This window comes from Orycteropus afer, unplaced genomic scaffold (assembly GCF_000298275.1).
Source record: "Orycteropus afer afer isolate SDZICR_OR568_19922 unplaced genomic scaffold, OryAfe1.0 scaffold00691, whole genome shotgun sequence".
Classification (NCBI taxonomy): Eukaryota; Metazoa; Chordata; class Mammalia; order Tubulidentata; family Orycteropodidae; genus Orycteropus; species Orycteropus afer.
This window is the reverse complement of record NW_006922278.1, coordinates 455,217-474,769: the sequence shown is the minus strand read 5'-3', so window position 1 is coordinate 474,769 and position 19,553 is coordinate 455,217. Positions and strand designations below refer to the sequence as shown.

Genomic DNA, 19,553 nt, shown 5'->3' with positions numbered 1-19,553 from the left:
TGTTGTTGTTGTGTGCCGTCGAGTCTGACCCGACTCATAGCGACCCCTCCTTGGGTTTCCGAGGCAGTATCACTATGGAAGTAGATTGTCCCATATTCCTTCCGTGGAGTGGCCGGTGGGTTTGAACCACCAGCCTTCTGGTTAACAGTCAAGTGCCTTAAGCACTGCGCTACATCGGAAACCCAAGGAAGGGTCGCTATGAATAAGGTCTGACTCAATGGCACATAACAACAACAACAACCCCATGTTTATTATCAGTGGTATGCGCTAATCCATTCCTATGACCATTTTGCATTCAGCACATCTTTTGGCACTAGACTGGACAACATTCTGTTGTGATCCATGGGATTTCCATTGGCTACTTTTCAGAAGTAGTTTGCCAGGCTTCTTTCTTTGTCTAGCTTAGCCTGGAAGCCCCTCTCAAACCTGCCCACCATGGCTGACACTGCTGGTATTTAAAAAACCAGTGGTATAGCTTCCAGCCTCCCAGCAACACACAAGCCGCCACAGTGGTACAAACTAACAGGTGGGTGGTAAGAAAAGAGAATTGCTCTTTTAGTGTCTCATAAGTGCGGGAAGTACATATAATGACTAAAGAATTGAAATTATTCTCTAAAAATTCACAGAATATCATGATTTGCAAGGATTTAAAAATCACCTTGTAAAGTAATGCTTATAATTAAAACCTAAATAGATGTAATATTTATTAAGTAATGACAGACAGGGGAAAAATTAAAAAGCAGAGGTCAAAAGAATGAACTCCCAGGTGCTTACTAAATTTTTATGTGTATATTTATTTATTTTATCCTGGCAGGAAATAAAAGGTTTCTGGATCAGAGAACAGACAAATTACTTACTTACATAGCAATCTTAGCATTGGTTCTTCATGCCCAATCTCCCACAGGGTGACATTATGAGAACCAGATGTATCCTGTGCCTACAGGGTTTTGTACCACAGGAGAGAAACTCTGAAATTACAAATCTCAGAACTTATACATCACAGCTGTGCCAGCTGCCCATCTCCTCCTCTCTGGAGAAAGGAGAGAGAAAGACTTTAGCTTTGTCAAGTAAACAAATTCTCTCTAAGGAGGTAAAGGTCCCTGGGTTATTATCCATAGAAAGTAAGCAAATAGCTCTAGGGAAGATGTTTCTAAATCTCTCAGGAGGTCTCTAACTTTTAAGGCTTGTTTCCCATTCAAACTTCCTTTAACCCAGAGGTCAGCGTTTTTTGCTCTGAAAGCCCTAACATGCTGAGACTGAACACTTTCATGGAGTATTTTTTTCTACCATTACCAGAGGTACTATACTCTGAACAGACTTGGGTAATTACACTGGAGCGAAATCTAACATCTCATGATGTGTAAAATGGAAAACCTGCTCATGTCTGTGAATCCCAGCCGAGACAATTCACAAGGAAAGGCTCTGTGAATATGAACACAATGGCTCACCATAGATCAGGAGCCAGTCACAATGTCATGAAGGATCTATTTCCAGCTGCTTTGGACTGGCTGTGAGTCTTAGACTAAGAAACTGCATCTCAAGGTTTCCACTGGATTAGATGACCTAGGAGAGGTTTGAAGATTTAACAATATATAATCTCTAAGGATTTCTGGTAGCGTAGTGAATAAGGCACTTGACTTCTAACCAAAAGGCTGGTGGTTCAAACCCACCAGCCACTCCTTGGAAGGAAGGTTGGACAATCTACTTCCGTAGTGACACTGCCTTGGAAACCCACAGAGAGGTTGCTATGAGTCCGGTCCAACTCAACAGCACATAACAACAACAGCAACAATCTCTAATCATTCCTGGTCTCATAACCACAGACAGAATTAATCATTTCCTTTTGTTTGTTCCCACAGCACATTTCTCTATCTCTTAGAACATTTTTTTACTATAATTAGTTGTGCCCCTACCTGTCTTCCTCAGTGGGATATGAATAACTGATGTGAGATAATATTGCTTGAGAACCTACTATATTCAATGAACTGTGTTAAATAGAAGTTCAAAGAAAAGGATTGCATCCTCAACATGCTTCGTTGTTGTTGTCACTGAGTTGGTTTTGACTCACAGGAACCCCATGTAAAACAGAACAAAACATTACCTGGCATGCTTGAGTCCATTGTTACAGCCACTGTGTATTTTGAATGCCTTCCAACCTAGAGAGCTCATCTTCCAGAACCCTATCCTGTAATATTCTGTTGTGATGTAGGGTTTTCATTGGATAATTTCTGAGAGGAGATCACTAAGACTTTCCTATAGTCTGTCTTTGTATGGAAGCTCCACTAAAACCTATCCATAATGGGTGATCATGCTAGCATTTGAAATTCTAGTGGCATAGTTTCCAGCATCATAGCAACACTGAAGCTACCACACTGGCAGATGAGTAGTGGTCAATATGGTTACAGTTTCATATGTTGTATATTTGATATATAGTTCTAAGGCATATTAAAAATAAAAAAAAAAAAAAAAACCACTGCTATCAAGTTAATTCTAACTCACAGTGACCCCCACTGGGTTTTCAAAGCTGTAAATCTTTACAGAAGTAAATTGCCCCATCTTCCTTCCACAGAGTAGCTGGTGGGTTTGAACTGCCAACCTTCTGGTTAACAGTCAAATACTTTAGGCACTGCACTGCTAGGTTATTTTTTAAAAAAAGGAAATGTAGAATTAACCATCACCATTAGGGGAGATAAGAAAAAGAAGAATGTGATCTTTTTGCTTGAAGGAAAAGATGCCATGTGGAGGAATACCAAGTGGAGAGAATTAAGCAGTGTTTAGTATCCCAAACATTCACTATGGTATTTGTTAAAATGAGTAAGAAATGCATCTTAATCTTGTTCTACATCTTTAGTCATTATCTATTTTATGCTGAAGTTATGCATGCAAATTTTCAAGGACAGCTATAAAGGTTTAAAAATAGAAAATAACTTCCTTCTAGTTCAAACTTGATTGTTTTAAATTGTCAGTCAGGCAAGAATGTGAGTGTTAAATAAGATCCGGAGCTTGCAATGTATTTTTTTTTTCCTCCCCAGGGAGATGAAAAAAAAAAAAAAAAAAAACCCACTATCTGCTAGTTTCAAGGAGAATTAATTGATTAACATTTTTAAAGGTCTTAGGTATAAAAACTCAGTGTTAAAAGAATAAATATATTCTCATGGGACTTATATAGAAGTAAAACAGTTTTTTTTAGTCTTGTTTTATTTTTTGAGATGATCAATAGGAAAACTAGTCTGTTGTCTACACATTTTTAAGTGACGTGCTTGAAGATGAACAGAGCTGTTATGAATAGAACTGTGTCCCCAAAAGCATACGTGTTGTAAATCTTAGCCTATTCCTATGGTTATCTGGGAATGGGTTGTCTTTATTCTGTCAATGGACAGGATTAATGTAGGGTGTATTTTTCATTGGTCTCTTTTGAGATATAAAGAAATTACAAGCAAAGTAGCAAGAAGAGATGGGGGAAGAGAGATGCCAAGCCACATGAAGTCTGTCCAAGAACAGAAGTTCAGAAGAGACAAAGACCTTTCTCTGGAGCTGAAAGAGATACAGACCCTTCCTCTAGAAGTGGCACCTTCAATTCAGACATCTAGCTTCCTAAACTGTGAGAAAGGAAATGTCTGTTTGTTAAAGCCACCCACTTGTAGTATTTCTCTTATAGTAGCACTAGATAACTAACACAAAATTTGATACCAGGAAAGGGCTACTGCTCTACCAGATACTAAAATATGGAAGCAGTTTTGAATTGGGTAATGGAGAGAGGCTGTAAGAATTTCAAGGAGCTCTAGTAGCATAGTGACTAAGGCACCTAACTGCTAACCAGAAGGCTGCTGGTTCAAACCCACCAGCCACTCCTTGGAAGGGAGGTTGGGCAATCTACTTCTGTAGTGATACCCCCTTGGAAACCCAAAGAGGGGTCACTATGAGTCGGATCCGACACCACGGTAGTGAGTTTGGTTTTTTTTGGTAATAGCTCTGGTGGCGTAGTGCCTAAGGCATTTGGCTGCTAAGCAGAAGGCTGGCGGTTCAAACCCACCACCCACTACTGGGAAGGAAGACTGGGCAATCTTCTTCCATAGTGATACTGCCTCAGAAACCCAAGAAGGGGTCGCTATGAGTCAGGACTGACTTGATGGGAGTGAATTTGGATTTTTGGTTTTTGGAATAGTAAAAGCCTATATTGCTTTGAAGAGACAGTTGGTATAATTATAGACATCAATAGCAATTCTGATGAGGGCTCAGAAAGAAGTTAGTAAAACTATAGAAAAAGTCTCTATTATCTTAGAGAATACACATGGTATTCTCTTAAATGTGGACCGTAAATATGCTTCTGGGAAGTTTTAAAAGAAAATGAACATGTGATTGGGCAAAGGGAGAAGGATGATTCTTTTATCCAGTGGCAAAGAACTGTTAAAATGTTTGGTGGAAGGTAGAACTTGTAAGTGATAAGCTTGGATATCTAGCTGATGAGATTGCTAAGCAAGGTCTTGTAGGGGCTGTGTGGCTTCTCCTTGCCACTTATAATAAAATGTGAGAGGAAAGAGGTGGACTTAAAATTGAACTGCGCAAAATGAAAAGAAAACTTAAAGTTTGGAAAACTCTGTTATGCAAACTGAGGACACATGTCCTAGAATTTTCACCAAAGGTGTGGCTAAAGAAATGTTTGTTAAAGAGATTAGCCTGTGACTGATGGATCTAACCAAGTACCACAGCAGAGAACATCAGTTTATACTAAAGGGAACAGAGAAAGAACCAAGGGGGGAGAACACTGTCTGCGTCTTCAAATTCGACAGGCAGGAAACAAGACAGTGGAACTAAGGAGCTACATCTGTTGTCCTCCAAGAGAAGAATAGAACCATCCTTGGCGCTGCTCAGAGATCAGTAGAACTGTTGGGAAGAGCACAAGAAGCTGGACCTTCCTGGTTTCAAAAGGTGGGACCACTGTCTTCTAGGTTTTAAAGAGTCAGATCTTCAGATCCATAGGGTGGCACTGCCATTAAGATGTGCCAGAGGGACACTGTTGGCACTCAAAATTGAGTAGTGTGGCTGGCATGCCCAAGGGACAGAAAAATGGGGCCTGTGTGGGATGAGGGAGTGAGATCACCAATCAGATTGACTAGGAGAATGGGGCTGCCCAAACGTGAGGGAGTTTGCCATTTCAGTGGGCCTAGAAGGTGGAAATGAAGCCCAGAGCTGAGGGAACTCCATCCAGAATTGAGAGGGTCAGCCAACACCCAGAGTTTGGAGGGAGAGACCTCACCCAGATGGTCACAGAAAACAAGGATTATTTTCAAGCCTTAAGAGCTAATGTAATTTGTTCTGCTGGATTTTGGATTTGCATAGTGCCTGTTATCCCTTCTTTTCCTCCAATATATCCCATTTGTAGTAGAAATGTCTACCTAGTGCCTGTTTTCATCATTGCACTTTGGAAACAGACAACTTGTATTCTATATATGACAGGTTCACAGATGAAGACAAATTTTGTCACAGAATGGAATACCCCTGAACTCTCACTCATATTTGATTTAGATGATTCATAAGATAAGATTTTTAACTGAGTGGATTTAAGAATTTTGGGATGATGTGATGTGGTGGTGGATGTGTTTTTCATGTGGAAAGGGCATGAATCTTTAGAGGCAAAAGTGCAGAATGTTTTGGATTGAATTATGTCCCAAAAATATATGGTGTGGAAGACATTCCTACCTATCTGTGCCAGTTTCCTTCTCACTGATATGAACAGGTAGTTAATTGGTTGTAAATCCTAACCTCTATGCCTGTAGTAGAGGAGCTCTGGTAGCGTAGTGCTTAAGGCACTTGACTGCTAACCAGAAGGCTGGTGATTCAAATCCACCAGCCACTCCTCAGAAGGAAAGTTGGGGCAATCTACTTCTGTAGTGATACTGCCTCAGAAACCCAAGAAAGGGTTACTATGAGTCGAGTCCTACTTGATGGCACATAACAACAACTACATGCCTCTTGTTATAAACCCATTTGGGTATGGGTTGTCTTTGTTATGTTATTGAGGCAGGATTAGTGTGGGGTGTATCTTGAGTCACTCTCTTTTAAGATGAGAAAGAGATTGCACAAATGAGCAGTGGAGAGATAGGGTAATATAGATGGGAAGATACGCGGAGATCGTCACCAAGGAACCAGGAAGCAGAAGCTGCAGAGATGAGGAAGCTCCAGAGCCTACAGAGAGAAAACGCCTTCCTCTAGAGCCAGCACTCTGAGTGCAGACTGTTAGCCTCCTTAACTGTGAGAAAATAAATTTCTGCTTGTTAAAGCCATTCACCTGCATTACTTCTGTTATAGCAGCACTAGATAGCTAAGAGAAAAACTCAACTTATTGTTCAGTTCTTCAAAGGTTTAATGATAGATTTTTATATTGCAACATTTCAAAGAGCATATTTGGCCCATTTTAATAAAGGATACAAACAAAACCCAAAAATCCAGGGATAAATTTCATTATGCTCTTTATGAGCCTCAATATCAAGATAATTCAAGGCTGACATTTTAATTAATTAAATCTTATTTTTTAAAAAAACATATAGTCAACTTTTAAGCTAGCAAAATTTTTTGCAAATCATATATTTTATCTAATTAATGAATGTTCAGATAAATACCACATTTTCTACAAGTTAAATATAAAAAATAAAATAGCAATTAGTTGACTCCGAGGCCTAAGTCTAAGTTAGGTTTTATTTGCATTTAAGATATAACGGACACAAAGCTCTAAAAGTTATGCCCATATTGGTCATTACTACTTCCAAGGCAATAGACCACTACTCTGACTCATTTATGTACAATTGTATCCTATGCATTTTCCTCTAGAATAGTTACGGGTGTCAAATATAAATAGCTCTTGATTATTTTGTTAAAAACTTAAGCTTTATTTTATAAAGTACTTTTCTTTGTGATCATGATAGCTATCTTTCCCCAATAAAAAAAATCAGATGCTATTATTTTCCTACATAAAATAATTATTTTTCTTTTATTAAAGTGCCATTGGAAGTTCAAGGAAAGATGTGATCCACCTATTAACAAATACTACAAATGCAAGGACAAACCAAAACAGCCACTTTCGTTAAAGCTCATAAGTTATAAATTATTTTAATAAAAATTTATTTTTGTGTAGATTGATGTTCTGCCACCATCATGGAAGACATCAACCTCCTCACAATAGACCATTGTGCTCGAAATACCTGGAAAAGCATTCCAGAGTTAAACTTGGCATATTCATGTGCATGTGTTTGGTTTACTTTCCCTTTTTCTCTGTTTTCTCCAGTACAGTGCTCTTAATCCACGAGAATCTTGGGACATGTGGCATCCCACTCTGGTGGCCGAGGCATTATTTGCTATTGCAAACATCTTCAGCTCTCTGCGCCTGATCTCATTGTTTACTGCGAATTCTCACCTGGGACCTCTGCAAATATCTCTAGGAAGAATGCTCCTTGATATTTTGAAGTTTCTATTCATATATTGCCTTGTCTTGCTAGCCTTTGCAAATGGCCTAAATCAATTGTACTTCTATTATGAAGAAACAAAAGGGTTAAGCTGCAAAGGCATACGATGTGAAAAGCAGAATAATGCATTTTCAACGTAAGTCAAATAGCCATTTTTATTGGTAATTGTACAAAATTTAGAGTACATCACCTTATAAATTTAAAAAATTCCTGACAAGTGGTTGGAAGGAATATAAAATTAAAACGATGCTTAATGTGGAAGAAATTAACATGGTGTTGAATATAAATGAATCCTTTTGACATTAAAAAGTATTCAGTATATTTAAGTTTTAGTTAAATGGTCTTTTGTTTCAAATGATCTCATAAAAAGGAAAGTGATATACACTCTTCAAATTTGGAATAAAAAGAAGATTATGTTGACAACTTAAAACCAAAATAATACAAATTGCAGCTGAGTTGACTCAGACTCATGGTGACCACATGGATGTCAGAGGGCTTTCACTGGCTGAGTTTTTGGAAACAGATTGCCAGATGTTTCTTCTGAGACTACTGTTTCATTCAAATGCTAACCTTTGGTTAGCATTGAACCATGTTGTATTTGCACCACCCAAGGACTCCACTGATAAAAGTGCATTAAAAGATAGAATATATGTAAAACTGGTCATATAAGAAAATATAAATGGCCTCTAATCTTCTCTCATGTGTTTTCTAGGTACTAATATCACAAGACTGGACATTGTTTCTTTTTGTTGTACATAGGGTGGCTATGAGTTGAAACTGACTCAATGGCACTTAACAACAAGAAGTTCACTTCATGTGTCTCTTACACTCACCTACAAATAATAGTAACAGCTAAGAAAATTAAAAAAAAAAAACAGAAACTCAAAACTAATCTAGCCATTATTATTATGCACTCTCTCTCGCCTGACATCTGGATGAGCAATAGCCTACATCCACTTCTACCTTCTGATAACTCTCATAATGAGGTTTGCTGGCAGCACAAGCCCATGGGCATCACATTTGCTGCTCACTCAGCCCTCATGGAAGACACCAGTGCATATCTGTGCCAGTTTTCTTCCCACTGTGATAAACAGGCAGTTAGTTGGCAGATAAGATCCCCTGGGTGTGGCAAACCATTAAACACTTGGCTGCTAACCCAAAGGTTGGCAGTTTGAATCTACCTAGAGATGGTTTGGAGAAAATGACTGGGGATCTACATTCAAAAAAGCAGCCTTTGGAAACCCTATGTAGCACAGTTCTATTCTGATACATAAGAGGTTACATGAGTCAAAATTTATTTTACAGTAACTTAGTTTGTGTGTTTGGTTTAATGGTTGTTGTTATATACCATCGAGTTGGACCTGACTTGTAACAACCACTCATTGGGTTTCTGAGGTGGTATCACTATGGAAGTAGATTGCCCAAACTTTCTTCCTAGGAGTGGGTGGTGGTTTGAACCACCAACCTTCTGGTTAGTAGTCTAGTGGCTTAGACATGAATAAAGACATTGGGTGATTTTCCTGCATATAGTGACCACAATGTGAAAATACGATTATTTTGTAGGTGCCTTTAATAGTCAGACTTCAATTGTGGGCCATCACAGAATGTTATGTAATATAAGAAAACCAGAAAAACAAACCCACTGCCATCGAGTTGATTCCAACTCATAGCAACGGTTTAGGACAGAGTAGAAGTCCACTATAGGGATTTCAAGGCTGTAAATCTTTATGGAAGCAGATTGCCTCATCTTTTTCCCATGGAAAGCTGGTGGGTTTGAACTGCGACCTTTTGGTTAGTAGCCAAATGCTTTAACCACTGCACCAGAGCTACATAAGACAGTACAGTAATTCCTCAAGTAGGAGGAAATCAATAATTTCACATAAACTCAACCACTTATGGTGAAAATTCTCTTGTTGATTTAATTTAGTATCTTTTTTTATTTTTGACCCCAATGGTATAAGCACACTTTAATTAATCAACATCTGTTTTTATATGCATAAAATTTTAATCTCAGCCTTAGCTTCCTCAATTCCCTTCAAAAATATATTTGATACAAACCATGAATTATAAAGAAAACAATTCCTTCCAGTTTTCCCGTGTCATTTCATTCTCTTTTTCCCACATTTTCATCCTTCTTACCTTAAGTAGATGTTCTGTAGTGCACACAGTTTTCTCAGCCTTGTCATCTTCCTGCTCTTGTCTGACTCTGGGTGGAAGGGATTGAAGGAGACTCCTTGCAGCAAGATCCTTTGACTAGCTTGGCTCGGAGTGTGCCTCCCTTCTGATATCCAAAATTCTATATTTCCTCCCTCTTTTGTGGTCTTTCCAAACCAAAAAAAAAAAAACCCACTACCATAGAGTCAATTCTAACTTATAGCAACCCCTATTGGGTTTCCAAGGTGGTAAATCTTTACAGAAGTAGATTGACTCATCTTCCTTCCATGGAGCGACTGGTGGGTTTGAACTGTCAAGATTCTAGGTAGCAGTCAAATGCGTTAGCCACTGCTCCATTAAAGTGGGTAATTTGCCTGGGACAAATAGGACAAGGGACTTATAGTGGTCCAATCACACCAGTGTCACACTTCATTCCAGAATACTGTCTCTAACAAAACCAAAAAGCAGTTATTATTGAGTCAATTCCAACTCACTGCAATCCCATGTGTCAGAGTAGAACATTACTCTGTAGGAATTTTGTCAATGGCTTGTTTTTGAAATTAGACTGGCAAGTTTTTCTTTCAAGATGCCTCTGGGTAGATTTGAACTGCCAACCTTTCAATTAGCAGCCAAGTACTTTTTTTAACTTATTAACTTATTACATCATCCGCCTGTCTCCTGTTGTTGTTGTTGTTATTTGCCATTGAGTTGGACCGACTCATAGAGACCCCTCCTTGAGTTTCTGAGGCAGTATCACTACGGAAGGAGATTGCCCAACCTTCCTTCGGAGGAGTGGCTGGTGGATTTGAACCCCCAGCCTTCTGGTTAGCAGTCAAGTGCCTTAGGCAGTATGCTACCAGAGCTCCTACCTGCCTCCTACACTCCTTAATTTCTGATGAGTCCTTTTGTACGCTTTGTCTTGTTTTTTTGTTTTGGGTCCCCTGAGGCAAACTTCTTGTAAAGACCACCTCATCTATGTCTGTTGCAATATCTTTCTGATAGTAGACTGTCTTCTAGAAAGAACTTTCACATAACACCCCAAGTATCTCTTTAGCTCAGGGAATACATCTACTTCCAAAACTCAAGCTCATCTCAGCTATCTCATTCCTCTACAAGTAAGGAGGTTGCACTTAACCTTTTCCTGGATTGTAATCCCCTAAGATTCCCAGTAATCCTCTTAACCTATTATTGGTTTCTTGATAAATTACTATATATTAAAAACTAATTTTAATATCAGTCCAAGATAAGTATGGCTAAAGAAGTCTGAGAAAAAAAATCTAATACAAATTGTATTCCAAAGCCAATATATTGAATTGCTTGAACTATTTACCATTTTTGCTTTATCCATACCAATGGCTTTCTCTATTAATAGGAAAAGCAGCAGATAATTGTGTATCTCAGATATCATGGGCCAAATCATCCAACTCAAACAAATCAGGTGTTCTATGTAAATTGTTTTTTTCAGATAACTGAATATAAACCTGTAATCCACAAATTATTTTTGCACAAAACTATTCCAAAATTTAAAGTACACCAATAATCCCTTGTATTATTAAATAGAATGTACTGGACATGAGTTTACTCTCCCTGGATGTCCCTGTTTCAGCATGATGGACATAAATCACTGTGAGAGCATATATAGTGATATCCTAGAGGTTCCTGCTCTTTAACAAAAGACATAATGGTCTTTAATTATCTTCTTATGATTCTGTATCTTCCATAAATTTTAGACTATTTACTTTTACCACCCATTGTCTCAAACATTTTATTCTTTTTGAGAATTAAAATACATAATAATTCATGTAAAGTATCTAATGCAAACACTGCCATAACAAGTGGTTAAAAATATTAGCTACTTCTCTTCTTTGGGGAGCTCTGGTGGCATAGTGCCTAAGGCATTTGACTGCTAACCAGAAGGCTGGCAATTCAAACCCACCAGCCACTCTTAGGAAGAAAGTTTGGGCAATCTACTTCCATAGTGATACTGCCTTGGAACACAAGGAGGGGTCACTATAAGTCAGATTTGACTCAAGAGCAGTGAGTTTGGTTTTTTGGTTTGGTTCTCTTCTTAGTGCTATTATTATTATTATTAATAGAATATTGTTTCCCATCTATGTCTCAAACAGTTCCCTCTCTATTACTAGTTCCATTTATGGTACAAAAGTGTGCTAGAATTTTCTTCCCTGTCTTCCGCACTAGCTACTAGTCCTATCTTTCACCCTCTTTTCAGCCAAGTAACTTTAAAAAGAAGCCTGTATAAAATATCTTGTTTTATCATCTCACATTCTTTGTACATTCAGTTGCAACTTGGCTTCTGCCTTCATAGCTCTACTGAATTGCTCTAGAAAATGTTATTTAGAGTCTCAATGTTGCCACTGCCAATAGATATTTAGCTATTTATATCTTTCTCAACTGTCTGCTTCATTTGACCTTCTTTAACACTTCCACTTTTTATGCCCTATGCTTTAACTCATATATCACTGCATTCTCCCATTTCACATCTTGTTCTCTAACTTTTCTCCAAAAAAAAAAATATATATTTTAATCACTGCTCTTTAAATAATGGTCTGCCTTAGCATACTCTCCTCAGATACTCTTCACAACATCCATAGGAAAACATACATATTCTTATGGATTTTTCCCTATGTGTATAAGAGAAGACTTCCATTTGTATACAACTAGCACAGATCTATCTTCCACAGACCTCCATGTCCTCACTGTCTTTTAGACATTCCTCCATTCATAGCTCATAAGGACTTAAACTCAATCAAAGAGAACTTTGTCAAACATCTTCCTCAACTCCTTTTCTCAATGTGATCACAAACCACTCAGTTACTTAAATCAGAAACTTATGTTTTATACTACATTCTTCCCTGCTGTACCTCCATGTACAATTTATTCAATAAATTTCTACTCCGACTTTTCATTGTCCAGCAAATGGATACTTCCTTCCACACCTTCCATGTTTTCAAGTTATTTGCTCATTATTAACATGAGAAAAAATACATGTAACTAAAAGAAGCAAGATGTTTAGTCCCTGAAATTATTCTATATCTAATTTTAAAGTAATAGTCTCTGGGATACTCCTATGAAGAGAAGGGCATGAGCTTGGTGTTCAGACCTCAAGTTTTGATCTCATCAAGGAGAGCCCTTGTATGCTTATTGGAGTTGTATTCCTAATGAAAGGAACTGACTAAGGGGTGTCATACTTATTAGTTGTATTTCACTATTGCTATGAACTAAGCATAAAATATTCAGAAGTGTCTTGCATTAATTTGATTCCTCATCATTTTAGTATCAAGTATCTGTAGAATACATTGCCTTTTTACTTGTTCATTTTCTCTAGTTGTAAGTATTTAAACAGGGAAACAAGCTAATTTTAAAAAATAGTAGTTGAGAAATAACTTTAAAGGGCAAAAGACAAAATGTAATCTTTAGCAAAGCAATGCTGCAGTCTCAACCCACAGAAACTGCTAGGATTTAGTCTGCAACCATAATTTTAGGCAAAGTGGAATTTAATTAAGTTGTGACATTTTCCTGGAAAACTTTCTGTCCTTTTCTCTGCACAAAACTAGCAAAATAGTTGTCACATCAAGTCAGTGGGAGATGTTATACACTTTTCATTCTATGAGCAACATTGGTATCAGTAGATTTGGGAATCACTAATTAAATGTTTTTACCATATGATTAAGAGACAGAGCCATGAGAACCCAGGTAAGGGTGGGTGGACAGGCCAGGCATCCATATGCAGGAGGTAGGGGAGGAGGCTGGGCCTAGACAGAGCCACAGGATCCAGGTAAGGGGAGGGTGGAGAGGTTTTCAACAGTTAAGGAGGATAAACTTGTCTGTCAGTTTGTCATACTGTGGTGGCTTGTGTGTTGCTGTGAGGCTTGAGGCTGTGCCACCGGTGTCTCAAATGCTAGCAGGGTTGCACATGGTGCACAGGTTTCAGCACAGCTTACAGACTGAGACAGACTAGGAAGAAGGAAGAGGCCATTCACTTCTCAAAATATTGGCTAGGGAAAACCTTATGAATAGCAGAGAAGCACTGTCTGATACATTACTGGACAATTTGATGAATAGGTCTGAAATATTGTCCAAAACAGTGCAAGAAGACCAGCCCCTTAGGTCGGAAGGCACTCAAAATATGAGTAGGAAAGAGCTGCTGCATTATCAGAGTAGAACCAACCTTAATGATATGAATAAAGTAAAGCATTCGGGACCTCCATTTGCTGACATGGCACCATTCAATTTGAGAAATAGCTGCAAGCATTCATTAATAATTGTAACATGGAATGTACGAAGTATGAATCTAGGAAAATTGGAAGTTATCAAAAATGAAAGGAAACATATATAGATTGATACCCTAGGCATTAGTGAGCTGAAATGGACCAGTTTAGGCCATTTTAAGTCAGATGATCATATGATCTACTATGTCAGGAATGACAGTTTGAAGAGGAATGGCATGGCATTCATCATCACAAAGGATGTTTCAAGATCTATCCTGAAGTACAATGTGTCAGTGATAAGATAATGTCCATATGCCTACAAGGAAAACCAGTTAATACTATGATTATTCAAATGTACACACCAACCATCAAAGCCAAAGATGAAGAAATTGAAGATTTTTATCAACTTCTGCAGTCTGAAATTGACTGAATATGCAATCAAGATGTGTTAATTATCACTGGTGACTGGAACGCAAAAGTTGGAAACAAAGAAGAATTACCAGTAGTTGTAAAATTTGGCCTTGGTGACAGAAATAATGCTAGAGACCACAAGATAGAATTTTGCAAGATCAATGATTTATTCATTGCAAATACCTTTTCTCAACAGTACAAATGGTGACTATATGCATGGACATCACCAAGCAGAGTACATAGGAATCAGGTTGATTGCTTCTGTGGCAAAAGGTGATGGAAAAACTCAATATCTTCAGCCAAAACAAGGCCAGGAGCTGATTGTGGAACAGACTATTAACTACACATACAGAAGTTCAACTTGAAGGTGAAGGCAATTAAAACAAGTCCACAAGAGCCACAATAGGACCTTGAATATATCCCTCCTGAATTTAGAGACCATCTAAAGAATAGATCTGATGCATTGAACACCAGTGACCAAAAACCAGAAGAATTATGGAATGACATCAAGAACACCACCCATGAAGAAAACAAGAGGTTATTAAAAAGATGAGAAATGTTCTGGTTACCTAGTGCTACTCTGACAAGAATATACCACAAATGGGATGGCCTTAACAAGCAGGAGTTTATTCTCTTACAGTTTGGAGGCTTTAAGTCTGAGTTCAAAGTACCAGACTCTAGGGGCTGAGTGAAAGCCCCTCAGCCTCGGGCTTCAGTTCTGCCTCCAGCTCCTGGTCCACTGAAGCTACAGGTGTTTCTTCATTCAGACTGCTGCTGGCTGCTGAGGCAGAAAAGCTCAAAGTTGACAAGTAAAAAGGCACAGTCCCAATATTACTAAATCTCATGGCAGGCCATTAAGTCAACTCCATTCTAAGTCCCAAGGTCTGCAGAGCATGGCAGCTGCTGAACAACAACATGGCTACATGCAGGGTTGAAGCATGCCATAAGCTAGAGACCATTCCCAAAGCTGCTTCTTATATACAAGAAGCAGACCACATACCCAAAGCAGGTACTCAGCCGCTCGTGGTAGGTCCCACCATGGAGTTGATTGCCAGTCTCGTCATGGGGAAAACTACCACCAGCTGCCCAGCCACTCAACCAGGCCCAGCCAAGCTGACACACAAACATAACCACCACAAGAAAAGAGAAAAAACAAAATGGATGTCAGAAGAGACTCTGAAAATTGTCCTTGAGTGGAGTGTAGCTAAAGCAAATGGAAGAAATGACAAGATAAAAGAGCTGAACAGAAGATTTCAAAGAGCAGCTCAAGTGGACAAAGCCAATTGTTATAATGAAATGTATAAGAACCTGGAGTTAGAAAAACAAAAGGGAAGAATATGGTAAATGTTTCTCAAGCTGAAAGAACTGAAGAAAAAAATTAAGCTGCAAGTTGCAATATTGAAAGAGTCTTTGGGCAAAATATCGAATGATATAGGAAGCATCAAAAGAAGATGGAAGGAATACACAGAGTCATTGTACTAAAAAGACCTGCTCAATCTTCATCCATTTCAGGAGGTGGCATATTTTCAAGGACCAGTGATATTGAAGGAAGAAGTTGAAGCTGTACTGAAGGAATTGGAGAAGAACAAAGTACCAGGAATTGACGGAATACCCATTGAGATGTTTCAACAAATGGATGCCCCACTGGAGCCACTTACTGAGCTATGCTAAGAGATTTGGAAGACAGCTACTGGGCCAACTGACTGGAAGAGATCCATATTTGTACCCATTCCAAAGAAATGTGATCCCACAGAATGTGAAAATTATCAAACAATATCATTAACATCACAGGCAAGTAAAATCTTACTAAATATAATTCAAAAATGGTTGCAGCAATATATTGACAGAGAACTTCTGGAAATGTAAACTGGATTCAGAACACAACAAGGAATGAGGGTTATCATTGTTGATGTCAGATAGATCTTGGCTCAAAAAAAAAAAAGAGCACCAGAAAGATGTTTACTTATGTTTTATTGACTATACAAAGGCATTTGATTGTGTGGATCATAACAAATTATGGGTAACATTGAGAAGAATGGGAATACCAGAACACATAATTGTACTCATGAGGAATGTGTACATAGACCAAGAGGCTGTCGTTCAAACAGAACAAGAACTGCATGGTTTAACATCAAGAAGACAGTGTGTCAGGGTTTTATCCTTTCACCATACTTATTCAATCTATATACTGAACACATAATCCAAGAAGCTGGATTATATGAAGAAGAACGTGGGATCAGGATTGGAGAAAGCATCATTAAAAACCTGCACTACGCTGACAGCACAATTTTGCTTGCTGAAAGTGAGGATGACTGGAAGCACTTACTGATGAAAATTGAAGAATACAGTCTAAAGTATGGATTACATTTCAATATAAAGAAAACAAAAATCCTCACTACTGGACCTATAAGCAGCATCATGAGAAATGGAGAAAAGATTGAAATTGTCAAACATTGCTTGGTTCTACCAAAAACAAAAACCCCACTGCCACTGAGTCAGATCCAACTCATAGCAATCCTTTCTTGGGTTTCTGAGGCAGTATCACTATGGAAGTAGATTGTCCAACCTTCCTTCTGAGGAGTGGCTGGTGGGTTTGAACCGCCAGTCTTCTAGTTAGCAGTTAAATGCCCTAGGCACTACACCACAATCGATGCCAATGGAAGCAGCAGTCAGGACATCAGATGACATATAGCACTGGGCAAATGAGCTGCAAAGAACCTCTTTCAAGTGCTAAAAGCAAAGATATCTCTTTGAGAGCTAAGGTGTGCCTGACACAAGCCATGGTATTTTCAATTGCCTTATATGCATGTGAGAGCTGGACAATGAAGAAGAAGAGTGGATGCTCTTGAGTTGTGCTGCTGGCAAAGGATGCTGAGAGTACCGTGGACTGCTAAAAGATCTAACAAATCTGTCCTGGAGGAAGTGAAGCCGGAATGCTCCTTGGAGGCGAGAATGGCCAGACTTCGTCTCACCTACTTTGGTCATGTTGTCAAAAGGGACCATTCCCTGGAGAAGGACGTCATGCTTGGTTAGGTGGATGGTGGACAAAGGAGGGGAAGGCTCACAATGAGATGGACTGACACAGTTGCTGAGGTGATGGGCTCAAGTATAGCAAGTATCATGGAGTTGGCATAGGACTGGGTAGTGTTTCGTTCTGCTGTGCATAGGGTCACTGTGAGTCAAAAATGACTGTAGGCACCTAACAACAGCAACATGTGATTAAGGAGCTCTGGTGGCTCAGTTGTTAAGCACTTGACTGCTAACCAAAAGGTTGTCAGTTTGAATCCACTCAGTTGCTCCTCAGGAGAAAGATTGGCAATCTGCTTCTATGAAGACTATAGCCTACAGACAGTTCTACTCTGTCACATGGGATCACTATGAATTGAAAATAATTGGGTGACACCTAACAACAGCAATGATCAAAACATTTCTGGAAACAAGAGCTTTGAAATTTTACCTGAGATACAGTAAAAAAAGAAAAAAAAATCCATATAATAAAAGAAAAATTCACTCAGTAGCAGCAAAATCTTTTTTCCAGGGTCTTAATTCATCTAAGAAGTAAATGTATGTTAATCAAGTAGAACTGTTCTGCAAACCTCATTGCTGCTTCATTCAACTGAAAAAAATAAAAATATGTATACAAATCAGAAGAAATTCATTAATCACAAAAGTTTATGCAATTTTGAATTTCTTTTTTTAAAAATTCTAATTCTCATATATTAATCAATATTTTGCAAAAAGATTCGCTTATATTTCTTAATAGTTAGTAGCTCTTATTTGGACAGAAGTAAAAAAAAAAAAAGCACTATCCAATCATAGCAATCTATTTATTTATTCTACATCACTGTTTTTATTTGAATATTTGAGAAGTAATGATTATGGGATTTATGAGATTATATTTTATATATTTTATCATATTACTTAGAGATTTAACTTTAGCTGTCTCTCTGGATTGCTCTAGATAACTGATATGAATACCTATTGAATTATACTTGGATATTGATAGTGAGAATATATGATGTTTGGAAAGAGGTACCATAATTATTTCACATTACTACCCACCAACCACTCCTTGGAAGAAAGGTTGGGCAATCTATTTGCCTAGTGATACCACCTCAGAAACCCAAGGAGGTGTCACTATGAGTTGGATCCGACTCCACAGCACTGAGTTTATTTTTTTTGGTTGGTGCATCTAAAAGATACTATTGTTAGTTTTAGAAGTTGTCATTAGTTACTAAAAATAAAGAATTCGTGGCCATGGCCAAATTTACTTTTTTTCTGAGAAAGTTTCAAAGAATAATTTCTAGTGGGCTTTGTCTGGGACCAATGAATTTAACTTAACTTTCCTTAGTCTTGTTTGAACTTGTAATTTGATAATACATAAAACACTATATCCATGCTGTATAGTCACAGTCTGATTGAAGTCTATCGATCAGCAACCTCATTACTTTATCCTAGTCTGAACAACTCTCAAAAAATAATTAATTAATTAAATTCTTTACCCTGGAATTAAAATTTAATTCTACAGTTAAAAATATCAAATTGTTTACTTTTTTAAAAAAGCTAAAAATTTGGGGAAAAGATCCCTAAATACCAATTAAATCACTTTTTATTATATTTTCTTGGTTATAAGGATTACAAATGGGCTATTTCAAATAACAATTGTTTTAAAAATAATGGACATAATTGCAGGTTCTTTGATTCTCTGAGCAAGGGTTGATCTTGGCAAGGAAAGAATGTGTAACAATCATTGGCTTTAGGAAAAGCAGGAGTAATAGCATTTTTATTTTATATACTGACATTAATGAGGTTCACCAACTTCATGTGAATTCTCCTCAGTGTTTAATTAGTTGCTGGACTTTTGTTGTTGTTAGGTGCTATTAAGTCAGTCCTGACTCATAGCAAACCTCAGGGAACATTGCCCAGTCCTGCACCATCCTTACAATCATGGCTATGCTTGAGCCCATCATTACAGCTACTGTGTCAGTCCATCTCATTCAGGGTCCTCTCTTTTTCATGGAACCTCTAGTTTATCAAGCATGATATTCTTCTTCAGGGTTTGGTCCTTTCTGACCATCCTCTATGCCTATACTCTCTTCTCTTCTTCTTAGTTTGTACTGTCTCATATGTTTGGCATCCCTTAATTCAATAAATCCTTGTCGTTTCCAGCCTTTGTTGACAACTTCATTGTCTTGATATTACTAAAACAAATATTCCTAGGGAGCTCTGGTAGCATAGTGGCTAAGGCACTTGACTGCTAACCAGACGGCTGGCAGTTCAAATCCACCAGCCACTCCTC

General features: G+C 38.1%; 1 protein-coding gene across 1 annotated transcript in view; it reads left to right on the top strand.

Moving 5' to 3' along the window:
- TRPC4 (transient receptor potential cation channel subfamily C member 4) overlaps positions 1-19,553 on the top strand; it is a 298,431-nt gene that overhangs the window by 235,762 nt on the left and 43,116 nt on the right. Inside the window, exon 5 of the mRNA XM_007956981.2 lies at positions 7,283-7,596. Within this exon, the coding sequence (XP_007955172.1) occupies positions 7,283-7,596 (314 nt within the window). The remainder of the gene's footprint in view (positions 1-7,282; positions 7,597-19,553) is intronic.